This window comes from Rhododendron vialii, chromosome 7a (genome assembly GCF_030253575.1).
Source record: "Rhododendron vialii isolate Sample 1 chromosome 7a, ASM3025357v1".
Classification (NCBI taxonomy): domain Eukaryota; kingdom Viridiplantae; phylum Streptophyta; class Magnoliopsida; order Ericales; family Ericaceae; genus Rhododendron; species Rhododendron vialii.
The window spans coordinates 7772687-7791801 of record NC_080563.1 but is presented as its reverse complement, the minus strand read 5'-3'; the positions used below and the strand labels follow the sequence as shown (position 1 = coordinate 7791801).

The 19115-nt window shown below is 37.4% G+C and overlaps 1 protein-coding gene across 1 annotated transcript; it reads left to right on the top strand.

Annotated features, from left to right (window-relative positions):
* Positions 1-1145: 1145 nt before the first annotated feature.
* LOC131334742 (F-box protein At3g07870-like) lies at positions 1146-17615 on the top strand. Its single transcript, XM_058369960.1, has 4 exons — positions 1146-1223; positions 2126-2952; positions 11998-12624; positions 16914-17615. The coding sequence occupies exons 1-4, from the start codon at positions 1203-1205 to the stop codon at positions 17032-17034; spliced, it is 1596 nt and encodes a 531-aa protein (XP_058225943.1). The 5' UTR covers positions 1146-1202; the 3' UTR covers positions 17035-17615.
* Positions 17616-19115: the final 1500 nt, after the last annotated feature.

The following is a 19115-nucleotide window of genomic DNA, read 5'->3' as shown; positions in this document are numbered from 1 at the left end:
AAGTACGGACTATTAAAGCATCCAACTTCAAATCAATTGGCAAAGAGTGAAAAAACCGTCAAGACTCATATACTAGTTTTGGAGGAGATAATTAACTAATGTGGGACAAATTCCAACACTTTTCCGCACATGCGACCCCCAACTAGCACGTGGAGAGGTAAACAAATGATCCATAACACCTGGATCACAACAAACACTCCTCTGCATGTGCGACCCTGACTCGATTTAATTTTTTTTCCAAATATTTTAACTTTCTTTTCAAACACATGTTCTTAAATGTGAGACCTAAAGAGATTAACAATTTGAATACCATTCTTTTTTTTAAGCCAGGGATGAAAAAAAAAATCCCGTTAGTGGACGGTGGAATGCCCAAATTATTCAAAGTGCGCACGTATATTTTGATCCAAACACCTGAATTCTTTTTAAAAATTGCTAGAACCACAACTAATTTCACACATTAATGTACATCGGTGCGTGGAACTCACACACTTTGTGAGTTTATGCATGCACTAAACAATGCAAGAATTTGTGGCCCTGGCATCATTTAAAAAAATGAAGCCACAACAATTGAATTTGGGGAAGAGGGATAGTCCGGTACATGAAAAAAAATAACATAAAAAGGTTCGAGAAATTAGAATGAACGGTTTAGATCTATGAACCGTTCATTTAGCATCTCCAATCTTTATCCATACCCAAAATTTGAGTAAAAAGCCTAAAAATCCAGCTCCAATGTCATACCCAGTTGTCTATCTATTTTGAGTTTTATCCATTTTCTCATCCAAATTTGGATAAAATCAAATTCATACCCATTTTTCTCGTATTATATTTCCACTCTCATTATTACAAATATGTCACTCATTAATTACAAGTGTGTTATTAATAGATTTAGGTAAAAATATGAATTTACCATTGGAGATGCTTTATTCAAGTCAAGCTTTTGACCCAAATTCCTACCTAAATTTGGGTGAAAAAATAGGCAAGGATGAGAGATGCTCCATTGGTGAAGCACAGGGTATAAAACCAGTATGGAGGGAAGCTTAACCTGATCCCGATGCTCTAATTAATCACGAATTAGAATCAACCCACTAAGGAAGAAATTGCATCCCTGCATCTGGTTCTCTCTCTCTCTCTCTCTCTCTCTCTCTCTAACTTACAATATTGGTAAGGCTCAGATTTAGTTGGTAGTACATAGGAGTTGTCTTATGTTACATACGAGGATTCAGGTCAGGATTTGATAATTTTATGTTTTCCACTGTAGTAACATCCGTTTTGTTTACTGTAAGGATTAGGCTCATCTCATCTGGTTGTATCCATGTCCACCCTCTTACACTGAAATTGCCTCCTTTTGTTTTTCCTGTTAATTTTTTGCTTATTTAGTTCTGATGAATCATTTGGAATTTCTAAAAGTAGGTTTTTCTAATACCGTAGATGTCCGCTTGCGCGCTCCGAGACCAATTCCGAGGCCCTAAGGTTAATGACCAAGCAAACACTCCAGTGGCCCTAAACTCTGGAATGTTTGGCCTCCGCGAGATTTGAATATGCTACCTCACGGAGGACAAGAATTTATTTACTTTCTCATATTATTTCTGTAAACTTATTGTGTTCCACTAACTAAAATAACTATTTATTTTTTGAATTAAAGGTGATGTATTATAAGAGAATGATCTATTTTGTAAAACGAGAAATAAGTACTTATAAATAAGAATCTTAGCGGAACAGGCCTGGTGTCTAGCTCCTTTAGCTCCGAACGCTTTTCTCGTATATATATGTGTGGAGTACAGGAGTTTTTCAGATAAGGATTGGGCTCAACTTGTAATACCCATTTCTTTTGGGTAACTACCTCAGACCAGATTATCCACCATCAGAGAGAATGACATACTAAAGATGTAGTCACAGTTCATAAAGTTTTTTTTTTTTGGGGGGGGAAAGGTGGGTGGAATAGCTTCCTCCTTATTGTGACTGGAGTAAGTTTTTATTGTTCTCAACCTAACTTTGCTATCATAATGTTTTCTCTTGGTTCCGTTTTATTGTATCCACTGGCCTTCTAAATCACTGTAACACTGTTACTGTAATTTGTTCCAGTGTAACACATAAGTCATAACAGGTCCAAACCCTGTTGATGCAGAGAAAATCCATGAAAAGAGGAAGAAAAACTAGGAGTTTCAACACCCATAAAGTTGACAAAGAACTGGATGACTTTGAAAAACAGCAAAAACTGAATCTGGGTCCGTCCATGGAAGACCTCCCCAGGTCTATCTCCTTTGACATTCTGCTCCGACTCCCTACAAAGGAACTGCTCATCTGCAGATGTGTTTGTAAAACTTGGCGAAATCTAATCTCTGATCAGGAATTTGCAAAGCAGCACTTTTTGTGCGCTGAGTCGTATCCTCTCATCCAATCCTTGTCCCCTACCCACATATCAAGAAACCTTTACTTGGTTGAGTTACCGGAACACAGCTCTGGTTTCGATCTACGTGAGAACTGTGCTTGTTATGGACGTTCTTTGTCCGGGCGCCACTTTCACATGAAGCTTGAAACCAAGTTAAAGATCCCTCTGCACAATGCAGAACTGGCGATGAACAGTGAAGGTGATGCAAATGTGAGTGGTAACTCTAAAGGCAGGGTTAAACGAAAGCGGTGCATCAAGTTGAAGCCCAAAGATCACAAGCTAAATTTGGTGAATTCCTGCAATGGATTTCTTTGTTTGTCTGAGCCATCACAGGATGATCCTGTTGTTGTGTGTAACCCAATCACTGGCGAGTTTATAAAACTCCCGGTTCTCACACAAGCTGCCAAGTCTCGTAATTCTAGAAGGTTTAGTGATTGTGGTTTGGGATTCAGTCCAATGACAAATGACTATAAGGTGATCAGGATGTTTGATCAGCGGGAAAGGGAACGGGTTCGTGATCCCATTACAGGCATAGAAGATTATAGCAGAAGGGTGGCTGAGATTGTTGAAAAATGTATGCATTATAATTTGTGAAAATTTATATGCATCTCTATTAATTATTTTGATGATTAATTCAATGATATTTTTATTCGGCAAATACAAAATTATCGAAAAGTCGATTCCCGAATTAAATATTTTCGTGACCTTGAAATATAGCATAAAGTCTCTTGGATTCATGATTTATATTTACAAAGACTTTATTGAGCTCAATACATGCTTTAACGGTTTATTTAGATGAAATTGTGAGCCACAGGTTGACGAACCGGCTGACAAGCCGGCTGTCTGAACAGAAAGCTGTGACAACCGGACGACCACCCGGATGACCACTCTATCAAACGGCTAGTTTCAAACGGCTAGTTTCCAACGGCTAGTTTCCAACGGCTAGTTTCCAACGGCTAGTTTCAAACGGCTAGTTTCCAACGGCTAGTTTCCAACGGCTAGTTTCAAACGGCTAGTTTCCAACGGCTAGTTCCAACGGCTAGTTTCCAACGGCTAGGAAGCATATGGATGGCTATATAAGGCATCAAGAACTCATTAATGAGTACACACACAAGCTACAACATTCCATATTATTGCAAGAGCAAATTCTCAAAAGATCAAAGCCAAAAATTCTCATTGTTCTTCCACTTTCATATTATTCTTGAGAGAAAATTTGTACAAGTCGTCAGCGTTAATTTTCATACCTTCTTCACATACTTGTATTTCCTAAGTGAGTGTTTGAGTCAAACACTTGAAAGCTTAGAAGACCAAATTCGGGTTGGAATTTGGGTGTTATTGTTTTTGAGAAGTTTTCGGAGAAAATTCTTGCGGTTGTGCTAGCTCCTCGGGAAAGCTAGAGGCATTCGGTTCTTGTAAGCACCCGCAAGACTTACAAGTTGTAATCTTTTAAAGATTAGTCTAACCTTCAAGTAATTGCTTGAGGAGAAGTGGAGTAGGGCCGGACCGTGGACAAATCCGGACCGAACCACTATAAACGGGTTCTATCTCTCTATCTCTCTATTTTGATTGCATACTTATTGTTTGCATATATTGTTAGAGATAAATTTTTATTGGTAATTATTACTAGCAATCCTATTCACCCCCCCTCTAGGTTGCATAATTTGGGTAACAATTGGTATCAGAGCCTCGGCTCTTGTTTGTAGATTTAACCATCTAAGAGTTAAGATCCATGGCAACCACTAGTAATGTTTCTTGTATCGAAGGTCAATCGTCCAATAGACCTCCCTTGTTCACCGGAGAAAATTACTCTCATTGGAAAAATAGAATGATGATCTTTATTCAATCCACGGATTATGATCTATGGAAAATTATCAAAAATGGTCCCATTATTCCTACTAAGAAAGTTGGAGAAGAGACTATGCCTAAACCAGATTATGAGTGGAGTCATTTGGAAAAGGCTTCAATAGAAAAGAACTATAGAGCTATGAACCTTCTTTTTTGTGCTATTACTCCCAATGAATATGATTGTGTCTCCGCATGTGAATCGGCTAAAGAAATATGGGATAAGTTAGAAATGTCACATGAAGGAGATAGTCAAGTTAAGGAGTCCAAAATTGATATTCTTGTGCATAGCTATGAGCTCTTCAAAATGAAACCGGATGAATCTATATCTCAAATGTTTGCTAGATTTGCTAGTATTACTAACGGTTTAAAAGCTCTTGGAAAGATTTACAGTCAATCCGAAATGACAAGGAAGGTGCTCCGTTCCATGCCAACCAATTGGGACACTACCACCTCCATCATCCTACAATCCAAAGATTTCTCAACATACACGATGGACAAGCTCATGGGATCTCTCATGACGGAGGAAATGCATCACAACCTCAAGGGTGAAAAAGAGAAGAAAGTTAAGGATCTTGCCTTCAAAAGTACAACAAGCAAATCAAAAAGCAAGGAGGATTCAAGCAACGAAAGTGAGGATGATGAAATGGCGCTCATCACAAAAACGTTCAAGAAACTCCTCAAAAATAGAGCATCTCGCAAAGGTAGAGGATTTTCAAGAAAAGATGGAGGCAAAGAAGAAAGTAGCAAAAAGGATCCAATCATTTGCTACGAGTGCAAGAAGCCCGGCCACATCAAAAGTGAATGTCCATATGCCAAAAAATATTCAAAGAAGGACAAAAGGAGAGCTATGATGGCCACATGGGACAATAGTGACGATAGTAGCTCCGATGAGGACGATGAGCAACAAGAGGTCGCTAACTTGTGTTTCATGGCCATCGAAGAAAACGAGGTAGATCTCGACTCATCCTATTCCTTTGATGAATTGTTTATTGCCTATAAAGAGTTGAAAGTAGAATTTGAAAAAGTTGTTTCTAAAAACAAATTTCTTAAAAAGGTTGCTAAAGATCTCTCACTAGAAATGGATGATTTAATTGAAGAGAAAGATATTTTGGAGGAAGAAAATGAAAGTTTAAGAACCTCTTTGGCAAAAGAAAAAGAGTATTTGAAGGATACTTCCAAAAACGAATCTTTAGAAAAACAAATTGACGATTTAACTAATTCTCTTTCAAAACTCACTAATGGAAAAGAAAGTTTAGACATTCTTCTTGGAAAACAAATGGTTTCTTTTCACAAGGCCGGAATTGGTTATAATCCCACTCAACACAAAAATCTTTTTGGAAAAGATGTTCCTCCTTCTAACCATTCTAAATTGACATGTCATTATTGTGGTAAAATTGGTCATATTTCTCCTACATGTCCTATGAAAGGATACTCATCTTCTAATGCAAAAAAGGTTTGGGTTCCTAAGAACCGTATCAATGCTAACCTTCAAGGACCCAAGATGATTTGGGTACCAAAAGTCAAGAATTGATGTGCTATTGTAGGTATGCTTCAAAAGTTCTCTCAAGGAAGGAAGTTGGTACCTTGATAGTGGATGTTCAAGACACATGACCGGTGACAAGAGGGCTTTCAATTCTCTTTCGCCTAAAGATGGTGGACATGTCACATTTGGAGACAACAACAAAGGCAAAATCATAGGAATCGGTGATATAGGTAATTCTCCTATTATTGAAGATGTTTTACTTGTTAGTGGTTTAAAACACAATCTTCTTAGCATAAGTCAATTATGTGATAGAGGAAATCGTGTTATCTTTGAAAAATCCAAATGTATCATTGAAAATGTCAAAAGCAACAAGACACTCTTCGTTGGACAAAGACTTGAAAATGTATATGTTTTTAATCTCAATGATTTAAGTAATTGTGATATAAAATGTTTTTCCGCTTTGAGTGAAAATAGTTGGCTTTGGCATAGGCGCCTAGGACATGCAAGTATGGATGCTATTTCAAAACTCTCTAGAAAAAATTTGGTAAAAGGTCTTCCTAAAATCAAATTTGAAAAAGATAGACTTTGTGGTCCTTGCCAACAAGGAAAACAAACCAAGGTTTCTTTTAAGTCCAAAAATGTTGTTTCAACTACTAGACCTTTGCAATTACTTCATATGGATTTGTTTGGACCAACTCGCTCTCCAAGTCTTTGTGGAAACTATTATTGTCTTGTTGTTGTTGATGATTTCTCTAGATATACATGGGTGATGTTCCTAGCTCATAAGAATGAGGCTTATCCTAATTTCACTAAACTTTGTAGAAGAGTTCAAAATGAAAAAGGCTTTGTTATTTCTAACATTCGTACGGATCATGGAAAAGAACTTGACAATTCTTTATATGAAAAGTTTTGTGATGAACATGGTATTGGTCATAACTTTTCCGTACCTCGTACTCCTCAACAAAATGGAGTAGTAGAGAGAAAAAATCGTACTCTGGAAGAAATGGCCCGCACTATGCTTTGTGAAAACTCTTTGCCAAAATATTTTTGGACGGAAGCCGTTAATACCTCATGCTATATTTTGAATCGAGTTTTAATTAGGCCTATCCTCAAGAAAACTCCTTATGAGCTTTGGAATGGTAGAATACCCAACATTAATTACTTTCATGCCTTCGGTTGTAAATGTTATGTATTAAACAATGGAAAAGATAACTTGGGTAAATTTGATTCAAAATCGGATGAAGGCATCTTTATTGGTTACTCTCTTACTAGCAAAGCATATAGAATTTATAATAAGCGCACTAATCTTGTTGAAGAATCTATTCACGTTTCCTTTGATGAATCTAATCCTTGTGCTACTAAGGATGTTGTTGATAATGATGACTTAGAAATTACACATGAGATTCATGACTTGAAAATTCAAGAAAAAGTTGATGGTGATACTCAAGTAGAAAGCTCTCAAATCAAAGAAGATGAAGTTATTAATCAACCTCAAGATGCCATGGGAGACAACCAAGATCTTTCCAAAGATTGGAGATTCGTGCAAAACCATCCAAAGGACTTGATTCTTGGAGAAGTTTCGAAAGGGGTAACCACTCGCTCGTCTCATAGAAATTTTTGTGAAAATCAAGCTTTTGTTTCTCAAATTGAGCCTAAAAACTTTCCGGAAGCTCAAGATGATGAAAATTGGATTTTGGCCATGCAAGATGAGTTAAATCAATTTGAAAGGAATAAAGTTTGGGCATTAGTACCTAAGCCTCTTGATCACACTATTATAGGTACTAAATGGGTTTTTCGTAACAAGCTAGATGAATCCGGAAATATTGTTAGGAATAAAGCTAGACTTGTTGCTCAAGGTTATAATCAAGAAGAAGGTATTGATTTTGAAGAAACTTTTGCACCGGTAGCTAGATTAGAGGCTATTCGCATATTGCTTGCCTTTGCATCTTTCAAAAATTTCAAGCTTTATCAAATGGATGTGAAAAGTGCATTTTTGAATGGGTTCATAAATGAGGAAGTTTATGTCAAACAACCTCCCGGCTTTGAAGATCATGTATACCCCGATCATGTTTTTAAACTCTCAAAAGCTCTATATGGTTTGAAGCAAGCACCACGTGCATGGTATGATAGACTTAGTTCATTCTTGCTTGACAATGGCTTTACTCGTGGAAAAATTGATACTACTCTTTTCATTAAAGCCAAAGGTAAAGATATGCTCATTATTCAAATATATGTTGATGATATTGTCTTTGGTGCCACTAATGATAATATGTGCAAAGAGTTTGCTAAGTGTATGCAAGGTGAATTTGAAATGAGTATGATGGGGGAGCTTAACTTCTTCCTCGGACTTCAAATCAAGCAAACTAATGAGGGGATCCTAATCAACCAAGACAAGTATGCGAAAGAACTTATTAAGAAGTTTGGCATGGAAGGATCAAAGCCAATGAGCACACCAATGAGCACATCAACTAAGCTAGACAAAGATGAGAATGGTAAGGCCGTCAATGAAAAGATGTATCGAGGTATGATCGGCTCATTACTTTATCTCACTGCAAGTAGACCGGATATAATGTTTAGTGTTTGCATGTGTGCTAGATTTCAATCATGTCCTAAAGAATCGCATTTAAAACCTATTAAACGTATTTTTAAATATGTTGCCGGTTCTCATGACTTAGGATTGTTTTATCCACGTGGAGTTGCATTTGATTTAATTGGTTATTCGGATGCGGATTTTGGAGGTTTCAAAGTTGATCGTAAAAGTACAAGTGGGACTTGCCAATTTCTAGGGCACTCTCTAGTGTCTCGGCATAGCAAGAAACAAAATTCCGTAGCTCTATCTACTGCCGAGGCGGAATATGTAGCGGCCGGAAGTTGTTGTGCCCAAATATTGTGGATCAAACAACAAATGGAGGATTTCAATTTGCAATATGATCATAGTCCTATTAAATGTGATAATACTAGTGCAATTAGCTTAACCAAGAATCCAATTCAACATTCTCGAACAAAACATATTGAGATTAGACATCATTTTATAAGAGATCATGTTCAAAAAGGGGATATTGAACTTAACTTTATTAGTACCGACAAGCAATTGGCGGACATTTTCACAAAACCCCTTGGTGAAGAACAATTTTGTTTCATTCGACGAGAACTCGGCATGTCTAATCATTTATGAAAAAGTTGTGTTCTTGATGTCAAAAGTTTTTTTTTGGATTCAATGTTGAGTTGATTGAATTCGTAAATATCATACTTGATGGAGAGTACAAATGATCTTGATAAAGAAATCACCCTCCAAACATTTTATCATATGATTCATTTTCCTGTGTTTGGTATGCAGAAAAACAGTTTTATGGTCTTTAATGCTACTCCTCTTAAACGTTTTCTGGACTTAACCTGCATTTGTCAGTGTAGAGACCCGTATTTTATTTCCATAATTCTTTATGTTTTATTAAGGCATGAGTTGTGATATAAAATGGAGAATGAGTTCGGATGTCGAATGTGCTAGAATTTAGAAGTTCGGGATGCAAGTGTAATATGCATGGGTGTATAAGTGAAGGTGTGTGTAGGGGATAATTCTCCCCCACATATATTTCTTTTCTTTTCCGGGCAGACACACACACGTTTCTCTCTCTCTACTCCCTCGACCGACTCTCTCTCTTTCTCACCTCTCGTCCAAACTTCTCTCTTCGATTTCATCGCCTTAGAATGAGATTTCGGAAAAATCCCAAGTACTAAAGTTGTTCTACGCGACGAGATCTTCCTATTGATCGAAGAAGAATCATGATCGGAGCACTTTGAGGTTTCCTCCATGTTCGGGCTTGCTTCTAACCCTCGAGGTAGGGATCTCCTACCTTCTTTACGTGTTTAAGTGTTGGTTAGATGTACAAGAATCAAGTTTGATCATTTATTTTGAGTCTTGAACAAATCTGTTATATGCTGATAATTTCGTGGGTTTTGGAAATCTGTCTTTTGGGAGCCCTCTGCTAGAAATCACTGGCATTTGTCATGATTAAGACCTCAAGGGGCGGGTCAGGGTCGTGACAGTCAGTCGGATGTCCAAGCGGATGTCCAACCGGACAACCGTGAGGATTGAGACTTATTCAAGCTTTTGCGTTGCTAACTCTGATTTATTAAGTCTGTTACACTTAGTTTGTATGAACTTCATGGCTTAGTGCTTAAATTGTCTCTTATATACTTCGCCGATATGAATTTCTTGTCTCTAAGCTTGCAGGGATAATCATTCTCGGTAATACCCCTCGCATTCTTTAAAAAGCTCTCTTTTAGGGGGAGCATGTATTAAGGGGACACAACAATAAACACCCGAACACAATTTTCTTCCCCTATTCTTGTTCTTTTCGGCGCCACCCCTATTCTTGTCCTATTCGGCGCCGCATCCCCTATCCTATCTCTATTCGGTGCCGCATCCCCTATTATCTCTCTTTCGGCGCAGCAATTCAATCAATTCGGCGCACCATTTCAAACAATTCGGCGCAGCATTTCAAACAATTCGGCAATCTCATACTCTATAAATTCAACAACACAATCTCTATCTCCTCATCTATCTATCTCTCCTTCTCTCTCGGCCTAAATCTCTCCAAATCTCTATCCTTCCAAATCGAGCAATGGCAAACATACCGCAAGGGTTACCGTTTGAGTTTTACGAAAGAGATGCCGAACGAGCAGAGTTCAGGTTGTTTATCCAAACCATTTGGATGCAACTCTTTATCTTCATTCTGCTGTGTGCGTTACTTACCATGAGAATACCACCATGGTTCGGATGGAATGTAAATGTGGATACTCTGTGGTATTGGATTGGCATTATAGCTGCCGTTGTAGCAGCCATTATTCGAGAATACGAAAATCAAGGACGCCAAGCTCTCAATGTACGAAGATAGAGTGCTACAGGGCAAGAGCGGCATGGTGCTGGAACCATGGCCCTATTGTTTTTCTCTTTTTAGTTTTTTTTTTATGATGTCACAGGGGGAGAAAAAGCCAAGTTTTAATTGATCTATCTTGCCATTTTGGGCAAATTTAAAAAATTGCTTGCTATGATCTGATGATTATTGCTATTACTCGTTGATCGTAGATAACTGCTTTGGTGCATGTATTAAGGGGGAGATTGGCATAACTCCTACTTGAATAAAAACTATCATTTTGTGTCATCATCAAAAAGGGGGAGATTGTTGAAAAATGTATGCATTATAATTTGTGAAAATTTATATGCATCTCTATTAATTATTTTGATGATTAATTCAATGATATTTTTATTCGGCAAATACAAAATTATCGAAAAGTCGATTCCCGAATTAAATATTTTCGTGACCTTGAAATATAGCATAAAGTCTCTTGGATTCATGATTTATATTTACAAAGACTTTATTGAGCTCAATACATGCTTTAACGGTTTATTTAGATGAAATTGTGAGCCACAGGTTGACGAACCGGCTGACAAGCCGGCTGTCTGAACAGAAAGCTGTGACAACCGGACGACCACCCGGATGACCACTCTATCAAACGGCTAGTTTCAAACGGCTAGTTTCCAACGGCTAGTTTCCAACGGCTAGTTTCAAACGGCTAGTTTCCAACGGCTAGTTTCCAACGGCTAGTTTCAAACGGCTAGTTTCCAACGGCTAGTTCCAACGGCTAGTTTCCAACGGCTAGGAAGCATATGGATGGCTATATAAGGCATCAAGAACTCATTAATGAGTACACACACAAGCTACAACATTCCATATTATTGCAAGAGCAAATTCTCAAAAGATCAAAGCCAAAAATTCTCATTGTTCTTCCACTTTCATATTATTCTTGAGAGAAAATTTGTACAAGTCGTCAGCGTTAATTTTCATACCTTCTTCACATACTTGTATTTCCTAAGTGAGTGTTTGAGTCAAACACTTGAAAGCTTAGAAGACCAAATTCGGGTTGGAATTTGGGTGTTATTGTTTTTGAGAAGTTTTCGGAGAAAATTCTTGCGGTTGTGCTAGCTCCTCGGGAAAGCTAGAGGCATTCGGTTCTTGTAAGCACCCGCAAGACTTACAAGTTGTAATCTTTTAAAGATTAGTCTAACCTTCAAGTAATTGCTTGAGGAGAAGTGGAGTAGGGCCGGACCGTGGACAAATCCGGACCGAACCACTATAAACGGGTTCTATCTCTCTATCTCTCTATTTTGATTGCATACTTATTGTTTGCATATATTGTTAGAGATAAATTTTTATTGGTAATTATTACTAGCAATCCTATTCACCCCCCCTCTAGGTTGCATAATTTGGGTAACAGAGATATATATATTGGGAACAGGGTCATGGAAAAGGATTGGGCGTGCACCTTCATCAAATTATGGGTATAAGCTTAGATTCCCTTCATATCTGAATGGCGCTCTTCATTGGCTTCTTATCGACTACAATATTGACGAGCAGATGGCTGAAAGAAACTATATAGTTTCTTTCAATTTTGACAAGGAGAGATTCATAGCCATTCCGCCACCGCCACGCAAACATGCCATCATTAGCTTGCACGGGATGGAAGATATCTCATTGGGGGTATTGAGAAACTTGCTTTGCATATGTGACCTTGAAGATAACTATATTGTAATGAAAATTTGGGTGATGAAGAAATACAATGTCCAGGAATCTTGGACTAAATTGTTTTGTGTGAGTACCACAACTCCTTATAATAGGTGGCTTCGTGGTGTGTACCAACCGATAACTTACTTGAGAAGCGGAGATATATTGTTTTTTGATCGCTTGGGCAATGTTGTGGTTTATTATAAGGCTGACGAGCGATTGATGTTTCTAAAGTTTTGCGGGGTTAAATCAGAATATAAAGCAATTGCTCATACTCCGAGCTTCATTTCACTGAAGGACGCAGTGATGGGAGATAATTCACCCGTGTTGAATATCAAATCAAGGTAAATGTGTCCCATATTACTAGTATGCTTGCCAATTGCCATAATGCTCATGTTTGATGTGTTTTAGTTTTCCAACTGTATAGCTTATACATTTTGTGGTTCCTAAAAACTTGTTTCATGGCTAGCGTTGATGAAAATTGCTAAATATCAAATTTTTGTATTGCTATATTTTTAAGATACAAGTACTTCCATCGTACTCGTTAACCTCAACAGACTATTTGGAGAATGCATTCCAACTGAAGTAGACTTCGAATCTACCTAGTACGTTTATGCGCTTATAATACTTTATGTATCGAAGATCTATGTCTTCCCTTATTCAAAATGAAGAGAGGAGACTTGTCTACAAGGCTGCAATCTAATAGGCTATGTGCTGAGCCAGCATGTCTGCTAGTTTGCCTCCATGTGCAAGTTTCATGTTGATGATGAATACTAAGATAGGCTTGGATATATCCAACGAATATAAATGGACATCAAACATAGAATGTCGCAACTCCTCTTTGTACTACTTCAAGAGTATATTTGGTTCAAACCAAAACAAGTACTCTTACTAGGGCTCAGTGTTCCTTGTTCACGTTATGAAACGAAAACATTGCTAAATATAGATATTTAACTATTTTGTGTTCCTGTTGATCTTGAGAATCGACTGATTGAGCCTATATAAACAAATACGTACCCAAGTCCTTGTGGTGTGATCCTATGTATAGCATATATGCCATAAAATCCATGCAAGCTTGTATATTGTGACCTTTTTGCTTAACCATGATTCATTAAATAAGACTTAATCTTCTCCTAAACCTATCAAAGAAATGCAAATACATAATCATACGATTGGCATATCAGAGTTACTGTGGTTCTAGGAAGGTAGAAAGTGTATGGGTATACTATTTTTATGCCAAGAACACACATGTGAAAAAGAAAGGGATAAAAACAGAAGAGACTAAAGAAAGAAAGTGCAACTTCAAGTTTTGAACATACGATTTTGACATAACATATGGGAGAGAGAGCTGACTTGTATTACTGAATATTGAGAGTAAATGAGTACAATGCCAACACAAACTTAAATAGAGAAAAGCCTAAAAATCTATACCTAAAATAGAAGATTACTAAGTGAGATATTATCACAATACGATTCTATGCCTAAAATACAAGATACGATAATATCACGATGCATAATACTTTCACGCCCTCCCTCAAACTCATAATGCGAGCCCAGAGAACATCGTGAGTTTGCCAAGGAAGTAGCAGTGGTAGGCGTCTTGGTGCAATAAGGGCTGAAATATTGCTAAAACGGTGTTGTAGAGGTCCAAAATCGAGATTGTACAGCTCCAAAGGAAGTAGACAGAACAGAACGAAGAAATCCAGATTTCTAAAGTCACGAGCAAACTTCAGTGCCAAATTCAGATAGGTTGCGACAACTCAGAGGTCCCGACAACAGATTTAGATACAGAGTCAGACACTTAACACGCATCAAGCTAGATGCTCACCCTCGATTGAGCAAGAAGCCCCGGAGACGCATGCAAAAGACAGACAGAATACAGGCCCTCAAACAAAATGCAGAAAAACAGGTCGTTAGAATTCAAACAGAAGAACAGACTAGGATAGTAGACAGAAGAACAGATGTAGGCACACAAAAGAGTCGGATATAGAGGAGAGAGCTAGAACAGATACCGAAAAGGTAACCAAATAAACCAGAACAGATGAGAGCCAGAAGAGAGCCATAATAAAGTCAGAAACTCAGAGGTAGAGAAACAAAGTAAGAGTCAAAGGAAGGGAGACAGAGATGCAACCAAAGTACAAGAGGGTGACGAAGCTCCGGCGAGGGTCCCGGAGGATGAAAGAGCTTGGCGAGTGCTGATGGAGGTCGGGGAAGGCTGTTTTCAGAGGTATCGAGCACCTACGTAGCAGATCTGAGGATTTCGAGCTCCGACCAGGGTCGCCGAAGGCAAAAGGAGTTCCGGCAAGGGTCGCCGGAGATAGAGGAAGCTCTAGCGAGGGTTGCCGGAGCTGTTACAGAGGTCGGAAAGCTGTCGGAGCAAAAATAAAGGTTGTTGAAGGTCTGTGGAGGTGCGTCGGAGGTCGGGAGGACTTGCCGGAAGTGCTAAGTGGTTGCCGAAGGTGCTACAGTCCGGCAACGTCAGAAACAGAGGCAAAACAGATTGATGCAGAGACTAAAATGCTGCCAACAGTTGTAGAATAAGAAGGCAAACAAAGACTTATGCAGAGGATGGTGACAAAATAGATAAGTGCCCGACAGATGGCGGCGAGGCATAAGCCGCCCACTGGAAAGCAAATATCCCACAGGCCTAGATCTTAGGCGTTGATACCATGTTAGATTTCTTGGAAGGCACAACCTAAAATCAATTGGCAATAGGTGGAGTAGCCTCTAGATTTTATCAACCAAGTTTGGGTGGCTTAAATGAGCAATGTGGGACAAGTCTAACACTCCCCCTCTCGTGCAGCCCAGATGCACGTGGAGGTGATAGACCAATCGAGTGATTGACTCGGGCGACAGAGATGACAGAGACTTTCCCACGAGATGTGATGCAACCCAAAACTTAGCTCTGATACCATGTGACATAACATATGGGAGAGTTATGGGAGAGAGAACTTATGTGTGTTACTGAATTTTGAGATTAAATGATTACAATTCTAATACAAACTTAAATAGAGAAAAGCCTAAAAATAGATATCTAAAATAGAAGATTACAAAGAGATATGATTACGATATTATCACAATACGATTCTATGCATAAAATACAAGATACAGTGAGATCACGATGCGTAATACTTTCACAACGGTATACAGAGAAATATATTACTTATTATAAGAATCAATTAGGTAATTATCATGCAGTTTTTTGTGGAATTCATGTACACTGGTTTGTTATTGTCAACTTTGATTTTTGAATTTTGATATAGAATGCGTTTATAGTAGATGACCAGGGGCTTTTCTTATTTGAATTTCTTTTCAAATGGCCAATATGCTGTCTGAAACCAGTCATATATGTTGTATACTACAATTCTACTTGTAGTGGAAGACTCGTCAGGGTATGGTCTCAAAATTTGTCAGTTGTGAAAATTAACACCCTGCAAATGAACCTAACTCAATACTTTTATTGCATTGTGTTTAAAGTGCATAAACCTTTTTCCCCTATGCATGCGGTATAACTGAATAACCTGAAAAAAATGTTGGCCCAACATCTTTTTGATATTTTAGGGCTCCATTTCTTAAAATGAAGTCTACTCGATAAAATTGATAAGATCAGGATATAATTGACTTTTAGGACCAGATTTCAACACCAGTTTCGACTGACCATGTTTGGCATTCAGTGTTACTTGCACTTCAGTTTACTACTAATTAAGACCCCTGCATTCGCACTTATAAGTGATGGTTTATCGTTCATTATTTAATCAAGGATATCTAGCAGAAGGTCCAATGATTGTTATGGCTTTATGTTAATGTGAGCATCAAACCTTGTCCCATACGCTGACTTCACTTATTCTGTAGTCCTCTATAATATGGTTTGATTAGTCAGATTCACCTCTTCTTCTTCTTTTTGGCTTTGTCACTTTCTTATATAGTCTACCGTGGATCTCTGCCTTTTGTCTTCTTGACCTCGTTGCATTTTTTTAGTACTAAAATTGTTGCTTTAATCATGCGTATGGAGCAATGATATTTCTTATATTATTTAAGAATGAGCTTCTAATACATATTGCACATTTATACAAGATACAATATATCCATAGATTGATTCAAGGGCTTCTGAATTGGCTGAGGTGATGAAATGTGAACATTGTGAACATGCTGAAAATAATTCTTTTTGTAAAAATTCTTACTGACAGAACACCACGATAGCTTTGGTGATTTTAGGTTATATTCTGGTTGATGATTTTGTGAGCTTTGTATCTCTGCTGGCTACAAAGTCTCAGCTTACTAGCCATAACTGAATTATCTTTTGCACCACGTCTGTTAAAGTGTCAACTATGAAGGCAAAACAAAACTGTGCATGGTATTTAAAACTGTGCATAGTAGTTTTTAAGCCAAAAAATGTCATTGAAATGGTTTGATGTTCGATTCTGTACCAACGGATTTAGTTTCTTAAGCTTCAAATGGTTTGATGTTCGATTGTCTCCCCTTCATCCTCTCTCAACTGCTTCAACTTAGTATTTTAGCCTTTTCAGATTTTTTCAATAAATGTGCTTACCAATCGGAGCACCTTACAACAACATGATTGCTAGGAGATTCAGGCTGGTTTGTTCTGCTGTTGACATTACAACTGTTGATATAGGTGTGCGGGGTTGAAACTGCAGGGAGAGACCAAAGCTCTTTTCTTGAGCGAGGAAAATGAAAAGATGGATTCCGATATTTTGATCTGTCATCCGAATCTTGATTATGATACAACCGACTAGCAAGTGCTGGTGGTAGAATTGATGGAGGTGAGTAACGGGGCCAAAAAGAGCATTGGGAAGTTTTGGCAATTCAAGCTTTATATCCGGACTCATTTATATTCTCCTTTTCTAACTTCCTTTTTTGGTTACTTAAAAGGCTGTGTTTGGATTAAGGAATTGCCGAATTGGTTGAGGAAAAGGGAAAGCCAAGGACAAACTCAGGTATCTGATCTGACGATCCATGGTTAATCTATTTTGCCTTGCTTTTCTTTCCGCTCCCTAAATCCTCAATCGCAATAGATATCAGCAAAAAACTGTTCATGGGAATACGAAGGGCATAACCTTTTGCGGGTTTGAACTTGTTTAATACTTACTACTTCAGCTGGCTATTACTTAATGAAACGGGCTCTCAACTTCGGCCTCTCCAAACCCTCTTCACAAGTGTGTTCGACGGGTCCGGCTCCGGCCTCGTGGTTTCAAGAGGCTTTTCTTTTTTGGTTTTGTTGTTTTTAGTTGTTGTTTCTGTGTTTTCGGATCGGTAGTGTCTCCTTTTATTGTACTGTTTTATTATATATAATATTTGCATTTTCTGGCTAGTCAGAAATTAAAAAAAGGTTATGTGCTTTTTATTGGCAGTTTTGTTGCTCTCATACGCTATGAACATGATCTTCATGTGCAAAGGAACTGTGCTTAATTAGTTTTGGGAAATTATCAAATCACTACACACGAAGCACGGATAACAATCAAGACAAGAAAGCTCAACAAAAAGAGAGATTTTTATGCGGTTTCCTAACTGAGTAGTTGAGCCAAATTTGGCAGCTTAAAAAGGATGGTGTCAATGGTTATTTTTCAGAAAAATATGCATATGGATTAAGGGCCTCAAAAAGTATCATAATGGAGTAACAAAAAAAAATAGAATTATTTACTTTGGTTGGACTTTCAAGTTTCTTTGATGTCAAATTACCAAATAAGTACCATTTCATAAGATTTCACATCTTCGATTTTGAAGCTTTAGATGAAGTGAATGATTCAGACAACATTGCCGGGGTTTACCTTTACCCTCTCACATGTTATTTTTTGATGTAATGCGCGCATGATGATTCAATATTGCCATTAAATTTCAGATTGATTCAATTCTATATTGCTAACAACTAATGAATGCAAGGTTGTAGTATACTTCAGAATTTTTAGGGTCTGTTTGCTCGACTAGAAGCCCTATGACTTAAAACGTAATCGAGCTAAGAGGATCGCACCTAATACTATCAAGTATCACACATTAGTTACCCAAAAAAAATTTAAAAAAAAAAAAAAAAAACGCGTCACATGGTTCTTTTAAATTTTATACATCAGTGAGATGTCTAATAGTTTGATAGTAAAAGATTTCTAACAAACTTTTGGGTGATTTGGATTGAAAAGTAAAACAATAATTTTTTATTTTTTGTCTTTATTCAATTTTTTTTGCATTTGTTAGTTTTGCATCAAACTTGTGACTTATTGATTCGTTTCCGTGAGAGAAATCGAAAAAGTAAATTTTTTTTGATTGAAACTCATAATTTTTTTTAAAAAAGACAAAGATAAGTAAAAAAAAAAAAAGTTGTCTTATTGACTTATTTTTGTCTTTATTCAAAAAAAATTGAGTTTCGACCAAATTTTTTATTTTTTCGATTTTTCTTGTTAAGACGAATCAATAAGTCACAAAAAATTGATATAAAATAAACAAATGCAAAAAAAATTTAATAAGGACAAAAAATAATGCTATATTTAGATTGGTGTTTGAAATTTTTTTTTAAAAATAGTAGGAAAAATAAGTGAAGAAAAATAAAGAAAGAAATATTAAAAGTAAAAAGAATATATGGAGAATTAAAATTTTTTTTTTTAATTGTAAAAAGAACAAGACATAAATTACTCAACTTGTTAATCCAAATCCACACGGTACCCTTGAACACGTAATTGAGTACAATGCTTAAATCCGGTGAACAAACAGGCCCTAGGCTTTAATTGCTGGAAAAGCAAGCAATCCAATCACAGATTTCCTCTCTTCGCGCCTAAGAACTCACCCATTTCCCGCCAAAAACAATGCTTCCTATCACCACCAGCCCCCC